Here is a 15176-nt window from a genome sequence, read left to right on the forward strand (position 1 = left end):
AATAGTTTAAAGGAAAGTAGCTAAGATAGAATTTGCTACTTGGTTTCACCAGTACTCAGTTTTTTTCTTTACTACTGAATTACTCTCAGTATTCTCCCCAAGTGCATGCATGCTAAGTCACTTTAGTCATGTCCAATTCATGTGACCTCACGGACTATGTAGCCTGCCAGGCTCCACTGTCCATGGAATTCTCCAGGCAAGAATACTGGAGTGGGTTTCTTCCCGACCCAGGGATCAAACCTGTGTCTCTTGCATATCCCACTTTGGGAGGCGGGTTCTTTTGGAATTGAAATGGTATTTACCTCTGAGTAACTTCTTAGGTTTTTCTAGTATTGTTACCAGCTTAACTCCTTGATTAGGCTGTTTCAGTTCATTAAAGGAAAGGCCCTGTTTTCTCTGGACCTTCCCTTCTCTCATGGCTCTTGCCTGTCTCTCCTTATTCCACAGAAGAGAAAGAATGAAAGGTGACAGGCACTAAAAGTTAGAGTCCTCTTCTTCATTTTGTAAGAATGAGAGAACATAACCATACTCTCTTTATTCTCTGCCTCCTATTCATATCTTTTATTTTTTTTAATTTCTCAGCCTTTTGCCCAATTATGACTTTAGTTCACAAGTCCTTAGATGCAAGATTATTTTCCTAAAGTTCTGGAATTTCTTGAGTAGACTAAAACAGCTAAATTTTAAACAGGATTTTTGGAAAGAGCTTTGTGCTATTAAATTATAACAATATTGCTTCCTTGGGGGAGCAATACTTTTATAGTCCTAAATGTTTTAGTAGTTTCATATCCAGCTCATTTTCGTAAAATCGTTTTATGCCTAGTCTACCAAGTAGAGGGAATCTCATTTGTCAAGATGTATTATCATTATCCATGTGAACATTTTGTTGTGACTTTCTATGTAGTATTTATTGATTACATTCTTATGTGATTAACACTTTGATTACTCTTTAGAAATATCTTGGTGACAAAAATTTAAATTTCTTAGAGGAAGTTTCAGAGAAGGCAATGGCACCCCACTCCAGTACTCTTGCCTGGAAAATCCCATGGATGGAGGAGCGTGGTGGGCTGCAGTCCATGGGGTCGCTAAGAGTCGGACACGACTGAGCGACTTCACTTTCACTTTTCACTTTCATGCATTGGAGGAGGAAATGGCAACCCACTCCAGGGTTCTTGCCTGGAGAATCCCAGGGACCGGGGAGCCTGGTGGGCTGCCGTCTCTGGGGTCGCACAGAGTCGGACACGACTGAATCGACTTAGCAGCTGCAGAGGAAGTTTATACTTTCAACTTCTCATTCCAGATTTTACTCTTTCTGTTATTCTTTAGTGATCCTGTTGCATTATTTTTTTCACCAAGTGCTCAGGTTTTGTCCTTGTTTGTTTTGAGTCTTGATTCTCTAGTTAACCTACATTTTTGGAAGCAGGACTAGAAGTCCTTATAATTGAGATAAGATTGCCTTTGTATCCATAGAGCCATAAAGAGCTATTCAAATGATGATTTGACTATTACACCCCTCTTTCCTTTGACTTTGACTTCTTGTGTTCAGAATTGAATTGGCAAAGGGAACAATGTTGCTTTCAACATTTAAAAGTATAAATAACAATCTGAAATACACAGTTGTGCATTTATTGCCCACTTTCCACTCAATGAATTGGACTTTCAGGCTCCAGTAACCCTTATAAATCCTAATTGCCAGCTGGCGGTTGTCCACCAGGTAAGATGCTGTGTGAGGTGGAGAAAAGAGTGGCAGGTCACTGAGTTTCCCTTCCTCCAAATCACTGACCCTTCATTGGTTAGATTAGAGTACTTTATTTTATGTCAGTACTTAGAGCTCTTACCTAAAACTAGTACTTTTTTTTTTTTAATTAAAAAAAATTTTTTTTTAAATTGAAGGATGATTGCTTTACAGAATTGTGTTGGTTTCTGCCAAACCTCAACATGAATCAGCCATAGGCATACATATGTCCCCTCCCTCTAGAGCCTCCCTCCCACCTCCCTCCCCATCCCTACCCCTCTAGGTTGTTACAGAGCCCAGGTTTGAGTTCTCAGAGTCATACAGCAAATTCCCATTGGCTATTAAAACTAGTATTTTGATGTGGCTTGCCTTACTTTTTTTTTTTTGTTTACCAGTTCCCATTTGCTCCCCAGTATGTAATACTATTTAATTCAGCAAACATTTCAAGACCATCAGTCCAAGGGACTGTGTGAAATACCACTCGCAGGTAATAGAGACACATAGCGTGTCGTCCTGGCCCTCTCAGATTTTATGTTAGTGAAGGAGACGTGTCCACAGCCAACAATAACATCTCTTTAAAAGATATAGGATTGGAAGAGAAATTTGGAGTGAAGGTGTCTCTCCTTACTTATGCTGCTGCTACTGCTGCTAAGTCGCTTCAGTCGTGTCTGACTCTGTGCGGCCCCATAGACAGCAGCCCACCAGGCCCCGCTGTCCCTGGGATTCTCCAGGCAAGAACACTGGAGTGGGTTGCCATTTCCTCCTCCAATGCATGAAAGTGAAAAGTGAAAGTGAAGTCGCTCAGTCGTGTCCGACTCTTATTGACCCCATGGACTTCAGCCTACCAGGCTCCTCCGTCCATGGGATTTTCCAGGCAAGAGTACTGGAGTGGGGTGCCATTGCCTTCTCCATGTATGCAAACTTTGAGACATGAGTGATGTTTTAAAGACGGAAATTGATTGGTTTCTAAGGTGAATTGTAATCGATTCTCAATGGGACATTTTGGTATTGTCTTTTTATTTCAGTGAATGGCTGGTTCAGTTCAGTTCAGTCACTCAGCCGTGTCCAACTCTTTGCGACCCTATGAACCGCAGCACGCCAGGCCTCCCTGTCCATCACCAACTCCCGGAGTTTACCCAAACTCATGTCCATTGAGTCAGTGATGCTATCTAACCATCTCATCCTCTGTCGTCCCCTACTCCTCCTGCCCTCAATCTTTCCCAACATCAGGGTCTTTTCCAATGAGTCAGCTCTTCGCATCAGGTGGCCAAAGTATTGGAGTTTCAGCTTCAACATCAGTCCTTCCAATGAACACCCAGGACTGATTTCTTTTAGGATGGAATGGCTGGTTAGATGAACTAAATAGAAGACAGTTGCAATTCTTCAGTTCTAGCTGTGTTTTCACCTTGGCTTTTATGTTACATTTGGTCTTCCACTGCACTGACCTTCTTCTCCAAATGACAATGACTTCTCTCTCTCTCTGGCCCTCTCCTCCCGCCCTAAAGTCTTCCACCCTGTGGAGTGCTCCTATTGCCGCTGCGAGAGCATGATGGGTTTCCGGTACCGGTGCCAGCAGTGCCACAACTACCAACTCTGCCAAAACTGCTTTTGGCGAGGCCATGCCAGTGGCCCTCACAGCAACCAACACCAGATGAAGGAGCATTCCTCTTGGGTAACTGCTCTGTGTCTCAGTCTGTATCCCCAGCGCTTATCTGTTTCATCGGTAACAGCACTAAGGGCTTCTTTCCTGATAGATGCCTATCAGATGAGGATGTGGCGTCATCAAATATTAACCCTGACTTTTATGATGGGGTTTGCAGATACGCTGTGCTTCATCACTTGATTTGACAAGCAGAGTTGTTGTTGTTTGTTTGTTTTTTAACATTTGGCAACTTTGTATTCACATTAAATAAAATATCACCAGCATCTTCCCTTGACAAGACATTTGCTTTCACAAAATGGAGCTTTGTTTTTACATCTGTGTTGTACGTATTAAAGATGTTCCAGAGTGTATTTTGTGCTTTTCTTGAGCATTTAGGGTTAATGCTGCAGTGCACATGCTTTTGATGAAATCTTTGTGCACATTCTAAATTATCTCATTAACATAAGTTCCTACAAGAAGCTAGCTGCGTTATGTGGAAGATTTAAATTTCTTTTTTGCAAGCAAATTTTATTCATGCTCATAGGATTTAAATGTTGCAAAGAAAGCTGCATAAGATGAAGTTAGATTTTTGCCTCTTGAAAATTGGGGAAATACTGTATTTTACAGTTGCCACATTGATGTCTACTTTCAAAAGTAGTCTTTTAAATAACAATATTTAGGTGGAGGTCAGTGTTTAACTTTTCTGTGTAGTGTTTATAAATCATGTAACAAGTTTAGCATCAGTCATTTTTTTTCTTCCCTCCTTCCAGTTTATTTCTAGAGTTTTAAAAAATGCCATATTTTTATTTCCTAACAGTTGCTATAGCCTTGTTTTAAAACTTTTTCCTCTAGTTCTTGTTTGTTGATTGGTTGGTTGGTTTGCTAAAAGGTAGAAAAATATTTAGGGTCATAATTGTGGACCTAGGTTCTTTAGCCTGGGCATCGTACTAAACTTTAAGTATTAGAAAGCTTCATTTATTAGGGGCTGGGAGCAGGTCTTTTTTCTTTTAGTTAACCTTCTTAAAAATCAACCAAGAAAAAAGCAAATAAGGGATTAGTTAAAAACCAAGAGCAAACTTTAATCAAGTGTGTACTTCATTTCCTACATCTTTGATAATGTGTTAGAGATCATTTTTTTATTAGATGGCTTTTCAGTTACAATTAAACCATAAAACTTTGTTAAACTGAACCTCCTATCCTGAGTCTTGTTGTATTGTAAATTCCAATTTATTTTTTTGGTTGAGGAGACATTATTTTAAATTTTTTAAAAAGGCAAAGGGGGAAAAAAAAAACCCAATAGTTTATTCTCTTTCATTGGCTAGAAAGAATTTATAGATTTTAAAATTGTTACTTTTTCTTCAGGTTTAAGTATCCCATGCTGTTAATTGACTTTTTAGTATTTTTTGGCTGTTTCTTGTTTAGAGTCTTACTCTTTACACTGAGATAGCTCTTTGCTATCTCAGAATGATTGGATTCTCTGAGTGTATCTACTGAAAATTCTCCTTCTAGATGTCAGGACTAGGAGGATGAGGATCTTCTTTTTCACCTTGGTTTAAACTTGCTCATTTAGCTAATTTCTAACCCTTGTAGAAATGGGAATTTTACATTTACTTAAACATCAGTGACTGTTTGAATATTGCTTTATGATTTACAAAGCAGTTTTTCATACCCAGTTGATCTATAGCATACCTAAAGTACAGAAATCACATGTGAAGTTTTAAATTTCTGTTTGATCCTCACAACACTCTTGTGAAGTAAGTCTTATACCCATTTTTAAAAAATTTCAGTTTTGTTATTTTTTTTCTAGTTTATTCATTCATTTTTGTGGTGGTGACTTAAGATTTCAAGAAAATCAAGTGTTATCAGCATACATAATTTTGATGCTGGTGTCATAAATGTATCAGTTCTGAATTTTGATGAGTATGTGCGTTACGATGGTAAATGCATCCTGGGAGGATCTTTTGGCAGTGTGTGTGTGTGTGTGTGTGTGTGTGTGTGACTTGTTTTTAAGATTAGGGCTCTGTGTGCGATGTTCTTGTTCTTTGAGGAAGATATGGGTGAATTTTGAGGCTAATTGGGTAAAGAAGTTTCCACCTAAGAAAAAATATATAATCAGTTTAGTGGTAATTTTTTTGAAGTTTGTCCACTATATTTGTATTAATATTTTGAATGAATGTTTCTCTGTATGTTTATAACAGATGAATTTAGTGTGCATGAATTCCGTTGTAGATTTGATATGTATATTGTTGGTGCTTGGAATTTTTATTTTTCCAAAAGTTCTGTTTAATGTTTTATGTAAGTAACTATGCAGTATACTTCATTATTCTTTTAGTCATCAATCCATTCTTTTACCTTTATTATAGAAAAGAAGCCATATGGTACCATACCTGTGATTCATTCTGTCCGTTTATTATTTATTCAAAAGATATTTTTTGAGCATCTGCTATGTTCCAGGCAGTGTAAAAGGCTTATGAGATCTATCTATGAACAAACCAGACAAAGACTCCTACCCTCAGTTCAGTTCAGTTGCTCAGTCGTGTCCGACTTTTTGTGACCCCCCATAGACTACAGCATGCCAGGCTTTCCTGTCCATCACTGACTCCCAAAGCTTGCTCAAACTCGTCCATTGAGTCGGTGATGCCATCTGTCTCCCCCTTCTCCTCCTGCTTCAATCTTTCCCAGCATCAGGGTCTTTTCAAATGAGTCAGTTCTTTGCATTAGGTGGCCAAAGTATTAGAGTTTCAGCTTCAGCATCAATCCTTCCAATGAATATTCAGGACTGATTTCCTTTAGGATTGACTGGTTTGTTCTTTTTGCTGTCCAAGGGACTCTTAAGAGTCTCCAACACCACAGTTCAAAAGCATCAATTCTTCGGTGCTCAGCTTTCTTTATAGTCCAGCTCTCACATCCATACATGACTACTAGAAAAACCATAGCTTTGACTAGATGAACCTTTGTTGGCAAAGTCATGTCTCTGCTTTTTAATATGCTGTCTAGGTTGGTCATAACTTTTCTTCCAAGGAGCAAGCATCTTTTCATTTCATGGCTGCAGTCACCATCTGCAGTGATTTTGGAGCCCCCCAAAATAGTCTGTCACTGTTTCCATTGTTTCCCTATCTATTTGCCATGAAGTGATGGGACCAGATGCCATGATCTTCGTTTTTTGACTGTTGGGTTTGAAGCCAGCTTTTTCACTCTCCCCTCCCTACCCTGATGGAGCTTAAATTTTAAGGGGTGTTAAAGACACCACTAGGGCTTGCCAACATCACTGTTTTCCTGTTCTTGCTGGGCACACATCTAGACTACATTTTTCAGCCCCTCTGTATCTAAAAGGACCATGTAAATAACTCTTACCAGGAGAATGTGATTAGAGTGATACATGTCTTTCCAGAACAAGGCAGTTGATAGCTGGATGCCTTTTCTATTTTCTTTATCAGCTTAATGGAGAGAATTTCTTTAGGATCCAGAGAGGGTGAAACTATAAAATTTCTTAAGGACCCAGAGAGGGTAAAACTATAAAGAGAATTTCTTTAGGACCCAGAGAGGGTGAAAATATAAAATGAAAGGAAACTGGGTCTTTGAACAATGGGTGAGAAGAATCCTGCCAGCCTGTGTGACTCTCGTGGGAGCAAGAAAGAAACCTTGTATTAAGCCACTGAGGTTTTAGTTTTTGCTACAGTGGTTGATACTAGAAGTGGAGTTCTGTTAAAGCAAAACCTTTAAATCTGTTTCACTGACTTAGCAGTCAGGTAGCACTCTGATGAGGACGCTGCCTTTGGGGATGGGAAGGACTTGCAGGTTCCGCAGAGGTGACCAGTTTGGTAAATTTGTCATCCATGGTAACTTGGGAAACCTACCTCATGCCAGGTTAACTCTTGGTCAAACATTGGAAAAGGTCACAGTGTGTGTTGACTTATTGTTAAGGAATTATGTGAAAGAGAGGAGTTAAGGAAAGAATTGGCTAGTTTTCAACCAAAAAAACGAAAGGGAATAGAGAAAGTTCTGAGAGTTGGGGCAGAGAAAGGAAAAGCAGACTGTTTTAGAGAGCAGGAGATAAGAGTTGAGAGAGGCTTCGAGCATCAAAGACCTAGTAAACATTCTCAGTTGAAAAAAAGTAACCCAGTCCTGTGGCCAAGCTCAGATGAAGGGTGAAAGTCCATCAGAACTGCTGCTCTCACCAGAATTATCTTGCTCCCACCTGCATAGCTTCTGATTTACTGGCTCCGGGATACACAGAACCTGGACACAGGCTGCTTTTGAAAGTTTCCCCAAGTGATTCTGTTTTGCAGCCAAAGTCGGAAACCGCTGACCTATTGTTTCATCTGGCCTCCAGGTGGCTGCTGTTAGTTGAAAGCAAGAGTCATGGAGGCAAACACATAAATCAGGATTGAGAATTATGTCTGGAAAAGAACTTTGTGTGTGGTTTCTGGCACATGGAACTGACTAGAAACAAATAGATCAAAGGCCTGCTAAGTTTTTGAGGGAATTATATTGGCAATGGAACCATGAGCCTGACTATTTGAGCTGTAAATGTAAAACTATTTAAGGACCCAGAACTTGCTCTGGAAAGAGGTGGGTTGTGAAGGTTTTACAGCCCCTTAGGAGGGCATGCCAGAGCCTACTTGAACCAAGGAGGATATTGGATGAAGAAGAACCTTCTGCTCTTACCCTGCTATTTATTGTATGTTGGGACTAGGGAAGGCGGGTGCAGATAACACGCTTGTTCAGTTCATAGGATGCAGCCTCAGGAACTGCACCTGGTCTTGATGAAGAAGAGTGTGCAAGAGTCAGAGGTCCTGCACTTGTAGTTAAATGCCCTGACTGAATGGGACTTTAGGTTTGCTTTTGGGTAGTGGGGGAGGTTTGAGTGTGTTCTCTGTGTAGCAGAAGAAAGATTAGAAGTACTTACCAGTATCCATGCTTTCCTTTTCTTCCTGGATCAATTCAGTTTAGTCACTCAGTTGTGTCCGATTCTTTGCAACCCCATGCACTGCAGCACGCCAGGCCTCCCTGTCCATCACCAACTCCTGGAGTCCACCCAAATCCATGTCCATTGAGTTGGTGATGCCATCCAACCATCTCATCCTCTGTCGTCCCCTTCTCCTCCTGCCTTCAATCTTTCCCAGCATCAGGGTCTTTTCCAATGAGTCACTTCTTCACATCAGGTGGCCAAAGTATTGGAGTTTCAGCTTCAGCATCAGTCCTTCCAGTGAATATTCAGGACTGATTTCCTTTAGGATTGACTGACTGGGTCTCCTTGCAATCTAAAGGACTCTCCAAAAGTCTTCTCCAACACCACAGTTCAAAAGCATTAATTCTTCTGCGCTCAGCTTTTTTTATAGTCCAACTTTCACATCCATACATGAATAGACTACTGGAAAAACCATAGCTTTGGCTAGATGGACCTTTGTTGGCAAAGTGATGTCTCCTGGATATATAACTAGATTATATAACCCATCCTCCTTGTAGCCAGATGGGCTGTGGGACTAGTTCTTACCAATGGAATTTGTTTGGAAGTGATCTATATTAGGGTCAAGGTTCAGTTCAGTTCAGTTGCTCATTTGTGTCCGACTCTTTGCGACCCCATGAACCCCAGCACGCCAGGCCTCCCTGTCCATCACCAACTCCCGGAATCCACCCAAACCCATGTCTATTGAGTCGGTGATACCACCCAACCATCTCATCCTCTGTCATCCCCTTCTCCTCCCACCTTCAATCTTTCCCAGCATCAGGGTCTTTTCAAACGAGTCAGCTCCTTGCATCAGGTGACCAAAGTATTGGAGTTGCAGCTTCAGCATCAGTCCTTCCAGTGAACACCCAGGACTGATCTTTAAGATGGACTGGTTGGATCTCCTTGCAATCCAAGGGACTCTCAAGAGTCTTCTCCAACACCACAGTTCAAAAGCATCAATTCTTCTGTGCTCAGCTTTCTTTATAGTCCAACTCTCACATCCATACATGACCACAGGGTCAAGGTAGTTAGCAGCAATTGTGTCTTCTCCAGTCTCTCTCTCTTTACCCTTCCCACTCCCTCTGTACATTTGCCCAAATGAAAGGATCTCTGTTAGTTCCCAGAGGCAGAGTCCTTAGATGAAAGGAAGCTGGGTGCCTGGATCAGAATCCGTCTGCCAGTTTACACTCTCACATGAGCAAGAAATCAGAAAAAAGAATGAAGGGTAGGAGTGGGGAGAGTCTTAGAGGCCTTGTTGACAAAATGAGATTTGAGCGGTCTTAGATGTTTGCCTGCAGACACCTGGGAAGAGCAGGAGTTTTCAGTGTCATGGCTGTAGAGCAAGACTGTGCCTGAATTCAGGGAACAACAACAAAAAAAAGAGTAGACAGAATGGACAGAGCAAGGGGAGGGTTGTAGGAGAGGAGGTCAAAGAGGTAGCAAGGGCCTTGGTGGCCATCATAAAGACTTCGACTTTTACTACAAGTGAAAGAAGAAATCTTTAGAGTTTTGAGTAGAAAAATAGCTTGCATTGATTTATATTTTTAAATGATCAGTCTGGATGCCATGTAAAAAGTGCACAGTGAAAGGAAAAGATAGAAGCAGGCCACTTTGGGGAGGTAATTGCAGTAATTAAACAAGACATGATAGGATATTAGCAATAGAGATAAAAAGAATTAGTAGCAGTAAAAAGAATTGAATTAAGATATATTTTATAAATCTGTCTCATGGGTTGAATGTGGCTTGTGAGAGGAAAGGAGTCCAAGGAAATGCTAAGATTTTGTCCTTAACAGTTATAAGGATGGAATTGCCATCAGCTGAGGCAATGGCAGCCCACTCCAGTACTTTTGCCTAGAAAATCCCATGGATGGAGGAGCCTGGTAGGCTGCAGTCCATGGGGTCGCTAAGAGTCGGACACAACTGAGCGACTTCACTTTCACTTTGCACTTTCCTGCATTGGAGAAGGAAATGGCAACCCACTCCAGTATTCTTGCCTGGAGAATCCCAGGGATGGGGGAGCCTGGTGGGCTGCCGTCTATGGGGTCGCACAGAGTTGGACATGAAGAAGTGACTTAGCAGCAGCAGCAGCAGAGATGGGGAAGGTTTGGGCTAAAGATCATTTAACAGTGATAAAAAAAAAACCCAAAAACCTACAACACTACATCTAGAATACTTTAAAAGAATCTTCCTCCAAATCTGAATCATTTAAATATGGCAATAAAAATTCTACTAATATGATGAGTAGTTAATTGAATAAAGTTTTCCTTTTAAAAGTATGATTTAATAGAAAATATGATAGTCTCTGTGACTGAGTTAACCATTTAAATCCTCATTCAGATCATAAGGCTGGGATGATTGACAGGAGCCATCTCTGTGGGCCTCTGAGTGTGGCTTCATGGTGTGGATACTGTGTTTTAAGAGAGAACATCCCTGCAGGAAGCAACTGGAGTACCAGCGTGCCTGGAGCTCTGGGGAAAGCCGCAAGGCCTTGTCTGACCTGGCTGTGAAGTTATATTATAATACTCCACCATATTCTGCTAGTCACAGTTGCTAAGGCTGGAGAGAAGGGACTTCATCTCTGATGATGGTGGGGTGGTGATAAAATTCATCACAGTGGAGCCTGGGTGGCAGGAGAGATCACTGCAGTTATGTTTGGAAAATACAGTCTGCCACCCAGAGGATAAAGCCTTACAGTCTGAACAAGGATTTCCATTCAGCCAAGGAGACTATCAAGTTTTTCTACTAAATTAGTACAGTTCGGCGGCATTAAGTTTATTCATATTGTTGTGCAGCCATCACTGCCATCCATCTCTGGGACTTCTTCATCTTCCCAAACTGAAACTCTAAATCCTTTCCTGATATGCAAGGAGGATGGAGATAAACAAGCCTGCTCCCACTTCTTGCCTTCCCCTGCCCCGCCTTACATTCTGATCTCTGTGCATTCTGGTCTTCACTTTACCAGGAGAAATTTGACCAATTTCCATGTGGTCGTGACCAATTCCCATGTGCTCATCAGTTCACGGTAGGGAGTATGTGTTTGTGTACAAAGTATACTTATACCGCAGTACAGTTTCTTGGTAGAATGTCTTGGTAGAGGTAGTTATGTATGGATATGGAAATTTCACCTTTCTTCCCACCAGATGGCAGACTCCACCTCAGAACAAAGTTATCCTATACTTGAAAACCTATAAATGACAAAGTATTGGATTTAACAACCTCTATTACTATGATTGCTTTTTTTTTTTTTTGAGTAAATGTTAATGGGCAACTCATATATGTCCAGTGTAGTTGTTTGGGCAGTGATGATATTAAACCATTTACTTGAAGCGGTCAGAGAAGCTTATGTTGTTATAGACTTGAAACAATTAAGACTATTGACTTTTGTCAGAAGCAGATTTCATTTTCATGTGGTCAGTATACCCCGCCTCCCATCTCTAAAATTCTAAAAGATAGTATGTCTTCATGGAGGAGGAGGTATGTTTCTTGGCCATGCCCCTGTTTAGTTCTAAATAGTTACATGTCATAGTTCAACAGCTACTTTGTACATAGTACAAAACTAGGCAGGAAGACTATTTTTTACTTTTTTTTTGATCTTTATTATTTATTTTTTTGGTTGTACCACTTGACGTGTGGGATCCTAGATCCCTGACCAGAGATCAGACCCATGCTCTTTGCAGCGGAAGAGTAGAGCCTTAATCACTGGCCCACAGGGGACATCCCAGGAGGAGTATTTTTTAAAGGCATAAAGCAGTATCCTCACTTATAGCAAGTTATAGAAAGAGGTGAGATACACAGGTGAAGAAAACTGGTACAAAATCTAGTCCCTTCGGCCAATGCCCCCTGCTTCTCAGAGAAACTGCTGAGACTTGCACACTGTGGCTTCACTCCGTGTTGACTGCAAGGAGAGCAAACCAGTCCATCCTAAAGGAAATCAACCCTGAATATTCATCGGAAGGACTGGTACTGAAGCTCCAATCCTTTGGCCACCTGATGCGAAGAGCCGACTCATTGGAAAAGACTCTGATGCTGGGGAAGATTGAGGACAAGAGGAGAAGTGGGTGACAGAGGATGAGATGGTTGGATGGCATCACGGACTCAATGGACATGAGTTTGAGGAAACTCAGGGAGATAGTGATGGACAGGGAGGCCTGGTGCGCTGCAGTCCATGGGGTCGCAAAGAGTTGGACATGACTTAGTGACTGAACAACAACAAAATGTTAAATAGTTGCCATTGAGCTGACAATTGCACTCCTAGGTGAAACTTGAGAATTCTCTTTTGAGAATTGGAGATACTCTGTCCACACAAAAGCTTGTACATGAATGTTCATAGAGACAGCATTCAAAATACCTAAAAAGTGGAAATAGACCCAAATGTCTGCCAACTGATGAACAGATAATCAAAATGTGTTATGGCAACATAGTGGAATATTACTAGGCAACAAAAAGTAATGAAGTGCTGATGCATGCTTTCAAGGGAAGAACCCTTGAAAATATGTAAGTGGAATCAGCCAAACATAAGATGGCACACAGGGTATGATTCCATTTATATGAAATGTCCATGATAGGCAAATGTGTAGAGACAAGGTAGGTTAGTGGAGTGGGGGAAAAGAGTACTGAGTTTCATTTAAGGGTGAAAAAAAGATCTAAAATGAGATATTAGTTTTGGTTAACAACTTTTTAATATAGTTTAAAAACCACTGAATTGTGACTTTAAAAAGGTGAGTTTTATGATATGTGAAGTATGTATCTCAATAAAGCTGTTAAAAATTGGTCAGGGAAAGTTTTTCTTAAGAAGTGACATTTGAGCTGAGATTGGAATGACTAACTTGAGGTTGGTGGTTATGAATTCAAAGTCAGACCAGTTGGTGTAGTTGTGTATTTTACTTCCGCCCCCTCCAGTGTGTGAGAAGCAGAGTAGGTAGAGTTGGTGTTTTAAAAAAAGAGTATGACAAAGGAAGAGAGCTGGTGAGAGAGGTTGGAGAGTATGCAAAGAAGTTACTGTAATAATGGGCAGTGGTGTGCAGGTTGGCTAAAGAGAGAAATGAGACCGTGAGGAAGATGAGGGACGGGGTGAAGGTGGTAGGTTCAATGACGTTTAGGTCCCACTGGTGTTGAAGTTTTGCTGGAGGCAGAACACTGGAAGGAGTGAGCTAGAAAGATAGAAGTTGGCGTGAGAGCAGGGTGCTTGACTCAAGGTTTTAGATAATATATGACAATTGGTAATACAGTGTTCTAGAACAAGACTTGAAACTGGTGGCTGATGCAGAGTGGAGGACAGGTTGTTGTAGGAGAGTTCAGGGAAGACCAGTGTATAGGTTTCTTAAAGTTGCTGTAACAAATTACCACAGACACGGTGGCTTAAAACAGAAATTTATTCTGTCACAATTCTGGACACCACGATCTTTTATTTTATTTTAAAGTTTATTTTATTGAAGTGTAGTGGATTTACAATGCTGTGTTAATTTCCACTGTACATCAAAGTGATTCAGTTTTATATATATAAATATATACACACACACACACACATACACATGTACATTCTTTTTCATGATCTTTTTCACTGTGGTTTATCAGTGAATAATTGACTGATATAGAATATCAGTCAATATAGAATATTGACTATAATTAGAGCTTCCCTGGTGACATAGCATTAAAGAATCTGCCTGCCAATGCAGGAGATGTGTGTTCAATCCTTGGCTTGAGAAGGAAATAGCAGAATGGAGATGGAAATGGCCACCCGCTCCAATATTCTTGCCTGGGAAATCCCCTGTCCGTGGTGGGCTACAGTCCATGGGGTCACAAGAGTCAGAAACGACTTAGTGACTAAATGACAACAACAAATTGAATATAGTTCTCTATGCCATACAGTAGGACCTTGTTGTTTATCCCTTCTGTATGTAATAGTTTGCATCTACTAACCCCAAACTCACAGTCCATCCCTCCCTCACCTCCTCCTTGGCAACCATAAGTCTGTTCTCTGTCCATTGACACCACAATTTGAAATCAAGATGTGAGCAGGGCGACACTCCCTGTGGAGGCTCCAGGGAAGAATTCATTTGTGTTAGGGTTCTCCAGAGAAATAGAATCAATCGGGTTTACATTTATATAAGAAGTGATTTATTATAAGGAATTGGCTCATGCAACAATAGAAGCTGACAAGCCCCCAAATCTGTGGGAAGAGGCAGAAAGCCAAGAACCCAGGAGAGCCAAGGATGTAGTTCCAGCTTGGGTCTGAAGATGTGAGAACCAGAACTGATAATGTAGATCTGTGTCTGAAAGGCCTGCAGGCATGAGACCCAGGAAGAACAGATGTTTCCATTCAAGTCCAAAAGCCAGAAAACCAGTGTCCCAGTTCAAAAGAATTCTCTCTTACTTGAAGGAGGGTCAGACATTTTATTCTGTTCAGGTCTTCAACCGATTGGATGAGGCCCACCCACATTAGAGAAATCTGCTTTACTCAGTATACCAATCTGTGTGTTAATCTCATCCAAAAACACCCTTTATAGGAGCACTCAAAATACTGTTTGTTTGCATGTCTTGGCACACTGTAGCATAGATGAGCTGGCACACAGAATTAACCATCATGCCATTCTTTGTCTCTTCCACTTTTGTGGCTGTTGTCATTCCTTGACTTGTAGCTGCCTCACTCCTTGGTCACATGACTGCTTCCTCTTCTCTTTCTTCTCTGTTTGTCTATCTTATAAAGATACATGTAATTGCATTTAGGGCCCACCCAGATAATCCAGGACAAATACTTCCTTCCCAGATCTTTAACTCAGTTACCTATTTTCCGTAGAAGGTAATATTTGCTCTTCTGACATATAGGGTGCTTATTCTCAGGTTCCAGAGTT

General features: G+C 40.9%; 1 protein-coding gene across 14 annotated transcripts in view; it reads left to right on the forward strand.

Moving 5' to 3' along the window:
- The window catches only part of DTNB (dystrobrevin beta), a 241726-nt gene that overhangs the window by 87988 nt on the left and 138562 nt on the right, over positions 1–15176 (forward strand). For all 14 annotated transcript variants that reach the window (XM_027555895.1, XM_027555906.1, XM_027555893.1 and 11 more), the window contains exon 8: positions 3238–3404. In XM_027555895.1, coding sequence (XP_027411696.1) covers positions 3238–3404 — 167 coding nt within the window. The remainder of the gene's footprint in view (positions 1–3237; positions 3405–15176) is intronic.

The sequence above is a fragment of the Bos indicus x Bos taurus genome, chromosome 11, assembly GCF_003369695.1.
Source record: "Bos indicus x Bos taurus breed Angus x Brahman F1 hybrid chromosome 11, Bos_hybrid_MaternalHap_v2.0, whole genome shotgun sequence".
Taxonomy (NCBI): Eukaryota; Metazoa; Chordata; class Mammalia; order Artiodactyla; family Bovidae; genus Bos; species Bos indicus x Bos taurus.